Source organism: Spermophilus citellus (genome assembly GCF_964194105.1).
Source record: "Spermophilus citellus genome assembly, chromosome: 2".
In the NCBI taxonomy this organism is placed as follows: domain Eukaryota; kingdom Metazoa; phylum Chordata; class Mammalia; order Rodentia; family Sciuridae; genus Spermophilus; species Spermophilus citellus.
Genome location: NC_138183.1, coordinates 135,915,935 through 135,925,559, shown reverse-complemented (window position 1 = coordinate 135,925,559; position 9,625 = coordinate 135,915,935). Strand labels below are relative to the sequence as shown.

The 9,625-nt window shown below is 37.5% G+C and overlaps 1 protein-coding gene across 1 annotated transcript; it reads left to right on the top strand.

The window, feature by feature from the left end:
- Positions 1-223: 223 nt before the first annotated feature.
- LOC308633036 (olfactory receptor 8D2-like) lies at positions 224-1,123 on the top strand (the record flags this gene model as incomplete). The annotated part of the gene is made up of 1 exon (XM_081265481.1): positions 224-1,123. The coding sequence occupies one exon, from the start codon at positions 224-226 to the stop codon at positions 1,121-1,123; it is 900 nt and encodes a 299-aa protein (XP_081121607.1).
- Between the last annotated feature and the right edge of the window lie 8,502 nt (positions 1,124-9,625).

Here is a 9,625-nt window from a genome sequence, read left to right as displayed (position 1 = left end):
TATGGGAGTAATAAAAGCTGAAGTTAAATGAAGCATCACCATCTTAATAAGAATTAAATTAAAAGTAGATTATAGCCTATTGGGTTTAGATTATGAAATCTGGGGGAAGTTGAAAATTAGGTCATTCCTCAGTTCTCAAACTGCTAAATGTTGCCAGATGACAATGTGTGTCCAGTGAGAACGGCCCCCTTGTACCACTCTACCTATAACAATAGGGAGAAGAATGGGCACAGGAAATGATTCCTCAGCAACTGTGTTTGTCCTTGAGGGACTAGCAGATATCCCGGGACTCCAGCTCCCTCTCTTCCTTCTGTTTCTATTGATCTACGTGGTCTCAGTGCTGGGAAACTTGGGCTTGGTTATTTTAATCAGGATCAGCTCTCAGCTTCACACCCCCATGTATTACTTTCTCAGTAACTTGTCTTTCATAGATCTCTGCTACTGCTCTGTCATAATCCCCAAGATGTTAGTGAACTTTGTGTCAGAGAAGAATTTCACGTTCTTTCCCGAGTGCATGGTGCAGCTCTTTGTATTCTGCTTCTTTGGCATTGACGACTCCTACATGCTGACCGCCATGGCATATGATCGTTATGTTGCCATCTGTAACCCCTTGCTCTACAGTGCCACCATGTCCCACAGAGTCTGTCTGCTATTGGTCACCAGTGTGTATTCGATGGGGGCCTTTGGGGCCTTGGTTCATACCAGCTACATATCTAGCCGCTCCTTCTGTGGAACTAACGTCATCCCCCATTACTTCTGTGACATCCTCCCTCTTCTGAGTATATCTTGCTCAAGAGACTACACCAAGGAGCTTTTAGTGATGGTTTTGGTTGCATTTAATGTATTTGCATGTGCTCTAGCCATCTTTATCTCTTATGCCTTCATCCTTTCCAGCATCCTGCGTATACACTCAGCTGAGGGAAGGTCCAAAGCCTTCAGTACCTGCAGCTCTCATCTTGCAGCTGTTGGGATCTTCTACGGCTCCATCATCTTCATGTATTTTAAACCAATTACTAGTGACAGAACTCAGGAGAAGGTGGCCTCTGTGTTCTATACCACAGTGATTCCCAGCTTAACCCCCTCATCTACAGTCTTAGGAACAAGGATGTCAAGGAAGCCTTAAAAAAAGTTTTGAATGGTGGATACTCTCTAGATCTGTGTAGAAAATAACATATTTTAAATGGTAATTTTAAACATACATTTTCTCTTATCTTTTATTTTTGCTTGTTTTTAAGAGTAACTGATTTTCAAGTTCAAGTGCAACTTAGTGCATTTAAACATTAAAATGTCTAAATGGTTTACTTTGGGGTAACTTCACTTCTTTTTATTGCCCCTACTCCAAACAACCACTGTTTTTTCACCCTTCCTAGCCTCTCTTGCCCATTGGTATAAGTTTAAGTGTACTAAAACATAGCTTAGTATGGTATATTAACCTGAATCTAATGTTTAGGAAAAAAATAAGAAGTCAAACTGAGAGCTAATTTGTAAAAGACATAATTATGATTGTTTTTAAATTCCAATATCATAAAACAAGCACCACATACCAACAAAGATGTTGTGTCCGCCGAGAACTAAAAAATAAAAAAAAATATTGGAAATTCTCTCTCTCTCTCTCTCTCTCTCTCTCTCTCTCTCTCTCTCTCCTCTCACTCTCTCTTTAAAAAAAAAGAATGTCTTCATTCTTAGAAAATATATGCTGAAGTATTTAAGGACAAAGTGTCATGATGTATAACCATCTTTCAAACAATACTGAGGAATGACAGAAGAAATAAAAGTATGTTGGAAGGATAGAGGGACTGTAACCGTTTAGGTTTACCTAAAACCTCCCTAAACACACTCCCCTTCACCCCCAGACCTGTTTACCTCCAGACCTGATTTCTTGAAAGATCTAATGAATTTTAGAATACTATGAATCCAGTTAATTAGTGCCTACATGCTTTGTTAGTTCACAAAATGCATTTTTAGGCTGATTAAAGAAGACGAAAGAGAGATATTGTTAAAAACCCATGACATAGGTACAGTCCAAGAGCTGTATATTCAATAGATAGCATCAACCTGAAGATTTTAAGAAGTCAACCATGGCCTGGTATGGATTCTGTGATCAAAGAAATGGAGCTCACTAGGCTAAATTTGTCATGCTCATCATTTAAAATGTTTCTTTTAAAAGAAAAAAGTCTGAGATCCTCAAAATATGTCTCCAAGCACTCATACTCCTATTTCATTAGAGTGTACCCTGCACTATTCTTTGCTTTCCCGAATAAATATCTTCTTGTGCCTCTTTTGATGCATCCTGAAATTCATTTTTGTGGTTCAGGTCGAGAACCTGCCAGGGCTGAGCTGAGTTCCTCTTTTTCCATTGGGGGACCATCTCGGACCTCATTCTGTGATAATACAACTAGGATTACATATAGATGCATGTGTATGTGTTCGTTTTATTCATTAATTATCATATGGAGAGAGAGAATGATACAATCAATATGACAAAATATTAATGAGTGAATACAGGTGATCCTCATTCTTCTATTCTTGCAACTTTTCTGTTGCTTATAAATTGCTCAAGAAAATAAATGAAGCAGAATAGATTGTCCCAGGTTCAATACCACCTCATTTAGCAGAGCTGATGTGAGCTTGTGAACCTTCCTTTTATCCTGCCCCTTTGCTGTTATCAGAGAGACTAACTTCCCCCTAGTGTAAACAATGAGATTCTGTTTTTCAAAAAGATTGCCTAACCATCCTAAGGAACAAGTGCAGAGACCACCAAGGTTGACCTAGAGTAACCTAGAAGGAAGAATACCCTACTTAAGATATCATATATATTAATTGTATCTCATGCATCTAATGTAAAACCTGGGAATAAGCATTGACACACACACACAATAAGCATTATGGGTGAGACCCAAGACTCTGTCAATCACCCTTGCTTAGCATAAAACACCCCTAACAAAAAGTCCATCAAAGGCAAACAAAGAACTTAAGTGCTTATAAGGCTAGATGCCCTCTGAGTCAGCAGGCAGATGTCTTTGTTACTGCTCCCACTGTGAGGGCGCAGAGTATTTTCCTCAATTTAACCCTTTTAATTGCTTTCTTTATCTTGGTGAATTCTTCGCACATTCTCACTCCTGCTACCATGCACTTGCTGTCATCTAAATATCCCATGATAAGAAATAGAGAAGAAAGTGAACATCCTGGCTTATCTTTAGCTAATGAAACATAATAGGATATATCTGGAAGAAGGGAGGACAAATAGGAGATTATTATATGCATCGGCTGAAAGACAAAAATGACACGGACAAAGATGAATACAAAAAAGGCTATGAGAGGAAGAAGAATTAAAGCTGTATCTTGAGGATCATCACTTAACATCTACTGCCAGGTGCAATGGTGCATGCCTGTAATCCCAAAAACTAAAGAAGTGAAGGCAGGAGGATCACAAGTTCATAAGCCAGGCTCAGAAACTTCATGAGACCCTGTCTCAAAATTAAAAAGTTTTTTTTGTTGTTTTTTTTTGTTTTTTATTTAAGAAAATCTTTTGGGGAGCTCAATGGTGTAGTTCCCTGGCACACACAAACACAAAGAGAGAGAGAGAGAGAGAGAGAGAGAGAGAGAGAGACAACATCTACTGATTTACTGATACATAAGATGTAGATAATAAGAGAAAAAAATGGGAGATTACTCTAATGTTTTTGGACTGAACAAATAGGAAAATTGATTTGCAATTTCCAAAGGTAAGAAAATAGTGGAAGGAGCTGGCTTGTGCTAGGATAGCATATATTCAATTCATGCTGAGGGTCACTTCTCCCTTACTAAAAAAAAAAAAAAAAAGAAGAAGAAGAAGAAAAAAAGAAAACCTTGAAGCACAGCAAATATTATGCAATTTGTTTGTATACCAACACATATTATTGAAAAAACATTTGTTCAAGAAATATAGCAAAAGGGGCTAGAGTTATTGCTCAGTAGTAGAGTACTTTCCTTGCATCTATGAGATACTGGGTTTGACTCTCAGCACTGCATATAAATAAGCAAAATAAAGGGACATTGGCAAGCAAAAAATATTAAAAAATAAAAAGAAAAAAGAAATATACCAAAAAGTTTGCAAATTTCAAGAAGGAAATTATAAACCACTAAGAAAGTTAAGAAAAGTGAGTGTATTGTTGCCATAACAGTCCTCACACATTTCTAAAGGAAATATGTTACCTAAACTGCTTTCACTTTCAACATGGAGTCGTTCACCTATAATTACATTGGGGTGAACTTTTAAAGACATATCTATATGTTAAATTGATAAAAAATTAAACAGAACAGTTTAAGCCATATGGAAGAATAATATCCTAGTACAGGTTTGGCATATAGGTTCTTAAGGGCTTATTAAGAATGAATGGGTAGGGAGAGGTTAACGATATAACTCAGTTTCTAGAGTGCTTCCTTTGCACACCCAAGGGTCTGAGTCAATCCCCAGCACCACACACACACACACACACACACACACACACACACAAAAGAATGTATTAATATTATGCAATTATTTTGAAAATATTCTAATTTTCCCTTGCTGGAGTTATATAAGAATTAGGATTAAATAGTATGCTTCAGGGACTGATGGGATGAGTAATATATTTGAAAAATCACAGTAAAAGGAACTGTGGAATATTGGATGCCCTATGAATAAAGTTTTTTAAATGTCCAAAGATAAGATAAAATAAAATAAAATAAATCCAAAAAGCAAAAATCAGGGATGAAAACAGCAGGAAGATATGCAGTTGAAACAATATACTGCCACTTTTTCAAAGGGTGTTGACTCTGCTCTGGTATCAGAAGAAAATTATTATGTTGGAGTATAGGAAATGTCAACAAATATGCTGTAAAATATGTCTATAAATTTTGACAGTTTTCTTTGTGTCTCTGAGATGGAGAAGTTGCTTTCAGCTACATAATTCTAACTTTGCTTCCAGATTCTTTGAACAGAAACAATCAGGCCTTCTTTTTTTAAATTTTTAGTTTTTGATGGACCTTTATTTTAATCATTTATTTATATGTGGTGCTGAGAATCAAACCTAGTGCCTCACACATGCAAGGCAAGCACTCTCCCACTGAGCCACAACCCCAGCCCAAAATCAGGCCTTCTGACATATGAATTCATAGGGGCCTGTATAACTCCTTGGTGACATTGGTTGTAATTACAATCTAGTATTTAATTGTGACAATAGCTAGATAATAATGTAACAAGGCAGTGCCTCTGGGGTCCTACTTGACAAAATTTCTGTTGTTTGCCTTCCCTTTGCCCTTCCACAAGATTGTTGCCCTACCTCATCCTCTTCCAAATATTATGCCCCCTCCCTATTGCCCAACATTCTAAATTCTAAAGAGAAGCTCACCTAAATTGTTAAGATATTAACTAATTCCTTCTTTATAATTACAGAGACTACAATATTTGGTTGCTTGGTAATAGGTAACAATGAGCAGTGAAATGCAGGCAAGGTCACAAGTGTTCTTTAAGTTATTTCAGGGCTCTTCTTTAAATTACTTGCAACAGACGAGAAAGCAAAGGGTAGTAGTTAATTTGTTGAAAATAAACAGAAGCAAGGCAGCTAGTTGGAAATCACATCAAGAGAACAGGATTAATGGAACTAACTTTATTGATGTTAATATAAAGCTAGGAATTATGGCTATGAGTGTCTCCAACTGTCTGGGAAGGAAGATTCCTTCAGGAGCCCAGCTAAACCAAGGTAACTTCTGACCAGGAATTGACCCCAATGCCCACATTAACAAGGGATTGACTTGTAGCTGAAGCTTCCCTAAGTAGGATAGCCACCATGACATCTCCTCAGAGGACCAACTAGGGTCAAAAACTCCACTGCCTGACATGAAGGAGGAGTTAAACACTTGATTGGTAAAGAGTACAGAAGGTGGTCCCCAGTTCTCCTGGTAAACATCAAACAGCAATAAAATTGGGCACAACATTGTCTTCTTTGTCATTCTCTGCTTGGAGATGGCCCACTCTCCCTTGAAAGTGCTCTTTGTTGACAGCTCACTTTTCGTTTACTTTATTTTCGCCTCAATTTCACCTATAATAAAGTTCTTTTGCATGACTTTTGGTGGTTGACTTTAAATTTTCTTTTGTAGGAACACAACAGCTGAGGTTTACAGTTTCAGCTTCCTGCTTTCCTGTGACCTGGTGACCTTTGTAACAGCCTTCCTTAGTCTTTACAAAGCAAGTAAATAGATGTTCAGTTTAACTTGCACAAAAGTAATGTTTGTCTAAAAGAATTATCTAACCCTAGGAGGTCAAGGTGATGTGCAAGAGAAGAAGAAAACAGGGTACAGGTGCCTTGGACACTGAAGTTCCATCTCAGCAGGAAGCCTTACTGCCTTGCTCCTCCTTTCTCCTCTGAAAAAGTTCTTTGTGTTTCTGAGAAGAAAAAAAGTAGCTTTCAGAACCATAGCTCCTCCATCTTCCAAGATATTTGCCCTTGAATAAACTGATTCCCATTAAATAAACTGATTCTCCCAAATATGGGCCTTTGGGTGGAAGTCATCCTGGACCTTATTCTGGCAACAATGTATGTTCACCCATCTAGAATGTAGGAGCTAGGATGTCAGTGGCCATATCTGTCTTATACATCTTCTCTTCAATTCCTAGAGCAATAAATGATGTGTAGATGTTCAAGTATTTACTGGACGAATAAGTTTATTAATTCCTATTAATAAATATTAAATAGAAAGAGACCATGTATGCAGTCAAACCCCTAGATACATGTATTTTTCTGCTATGAGAGCGCTGGACTCCAGTCTTCATACTTTTTTATATCCACCCAAAGATTTTACTCTGGTTTCATGAACAAAATGTTTAAAGGTTTTACAGGTCATAATGCGAGGAGAAGACTGAAAGATAAGAAAAAACTATATTACCTGATAATAAAAAAATATAAATAACTAACTTATTAAGTATCACATTTATAGAAATGGGCTACAAAAGCCTGTTGGTTGAAGTTCCCTGCCCCTTCTCTCTCCCTCTATCTTTTTCCCTTTGTATGTCAATGGGAAATTTTAGACTCAGAGAGAAAAAGTAGCTTGTCCAAAATCTCAGCTAATAAGTGAAGAAGCAAAGATGGATTCAAATTTAATCACTCAGGCTCTAGAGCTCAAATTTTTTATTATCATGTTGATTAAACATGGGAATTTTTATAAAAAATTAAAAGGGTACTTTTAAAATATTTAATTTTCCTTAGTTAAGTTGCGTGAAGAAATAATAGTATATTTGGTCCACTTTATGCTTTGAATATAGCCCTGCTGCTCTGCCACTGCAACTTATTTTTAAAACGGACATGTCTCTTTCTCTTCCTCTCTCTCTGCTTCTCCCAACTTTCCCCCTCCCTAATCTCAGGGGAAATAGGATCACCTTTTTTTTCCTCATCCTAGGCAGAATGATCTGTTCTTGAGCACAAACCCATCACAGGAACAAAGTAGGTCTCAGAAATAACTACCTCCCAAATTAACAAGTGAATTACAACTCTGGACCGAAAACACATGGAATATAGGCTTTGAGCCACCTCTTTAAAAGCCCCATGCTCCCCTGGCTGAGCAGAATCATAGCCTCTTGGACAGGAGTCCCCTGTGTTTCTCCTTTGCTAGCAAAACAATAAAACTTCTTTTTCCTTTTTATCAAAACTGTATCCTGGCTATTGGATTGGCATCAGGGACAAGGACCAAGCTTTCAGTAAGAGTAGCATTTCTTTCCTAGGTTCCTACTCCTTACACAAATATTTTAGAACTTCTTCCCTAGTTTATTAACCCCGAAGCTATCAAAACCCAGAAAATTATAAAAAAATAAACTGAATCTCTTATTGGCAGTGAAGTAAGTCTATATATCTCAAACTATCATTTTCTTAATGACACAATGTGAGACTTAGAAAGGTTAATGTTTTGTTCAAGGCCATACACCTAACAAATATTAAAATTAGTGTTACTGTTAGGGGACAGACAGACTAGGATAGTGGGAATACAAGATTAAGAGAATAATTCTGTAAAATGGGCCCATTATGCTTACTCTCACATGCTTTCTTTTCTAAGAAACAATTTACCTGCATCCCTGCCTGGCCTAAGTGCACAGGATATGTCATATTCCCCAGCAATCTGTTAACTGCAGAAGAAATGCAGGCCCAAGATATTATCAATGGGAAGAACCCAGGAGATTTTTGTGAGCAGATCCTCAAACTCTGGGAGATAAGGATAGTTCCTTCTAACCATAAAATCTGTAAGAATGTATAGTTAAGAATCCAATTAGAATTGGTCAACACAGAACAAAGTGACTTAGAGTTACTATTACAGTGGGTACTTGAAAGTCTGATGTCATCCTGCTGTCAGTCAAAAGTTAAGAGGTGGATCTGGGCTGGATTCTCTGGAAACTTTCCCAGAATCCCCAATAAAACTGGAGTGCAGGAGAGACAAACAAGAAAACTTCTGGTCAATTTAGGGAAACTATTAGGGTTGGGAAGCCTGGCTCTTGCCCCTGGTAGGACCCCTCTTTATGATACTTTTAAGCCTGATATTTGTTTGCATTTTAAAATGCCTGCAGCCCGTTTATTATGTCACACCTAGAGGCAATAAAACTATAGATGGTCTTGGCTTCTGGACCTACCTATGAGGCAATAGAATAGAAAGACCTTAAATATCCAGCCTTATAAAGGTTGATGCTTTATATGCTATAAACAGGCATCAAAAGGGGGGGGGAATGAAGAGGGAAATATTACTTTATAGCTTTGGTCTTTGTAAGTGTGTTATTTAATTACTGGTCTGTGTAAGAGTATTTTTTAAACACTCATTTAAATTGTAACACTTCTATGCTAGGTTTGAATTATACCTCATAGGACTATACACTTGTAGTTATCTTGAGAAACTGCTGCCTGTGATAAAGGCCACTTCCAGATATCAATTACAGATGTTTCCCTGTCTTTGATCTTCTTTGGTAAATTGCTTGTCAAAAGAATTTCCTTTCATGGGCTGGGGATGTGGCTCAAGCCGTAGCACGCTCGCCTGGCATGCGTGTGGCCCGGGTTCGATCCCCAGCACCACATATAAACAAAGATGTTGTGTCTGCCGAAAACTAAAAAATAAATAAATATTTAAAAAAAAAAAAAAGAATTTCCTTTCATGATCCTTGGTCACATATGCCAAGAGTTCAAACCCAACAATGTTTTAATGGTTAAGAAATAATGTCAAGAGCCTGGAGATATAGTTCAGTTGGGAGAGTGTTTGCCTTGCAGGCTCAACACTGTGGGTTCAATCCTCAGCACCAAAAACAAAAAAAAAAAAAGAAAAGAAAAGAAAGAATATCAAATTTCCTACAAAAACCCTGTGTAACCTCAGCTCAGGGCCCAGAGTTTCAGAGCCAAAGATCATTTGGGTCTGGTGGTATAAATAAACCTGAGTTTTCTAGTCCTCTGAGTGGTGCTTGGTCCCTTGCTCAATGGGATTTCCACAACATTACCAAGTGGAAGAGTTATTATTACTCTACTGCTCATCTTGTTCTACAAATACCCTTGGAGTCAAATTGGTATGAAGGAAAATAGAGAAAACATTTCTTTTCCAAACCTTCATCTTCAGAAAACTCAGGGCAAGAAAGCTTTTA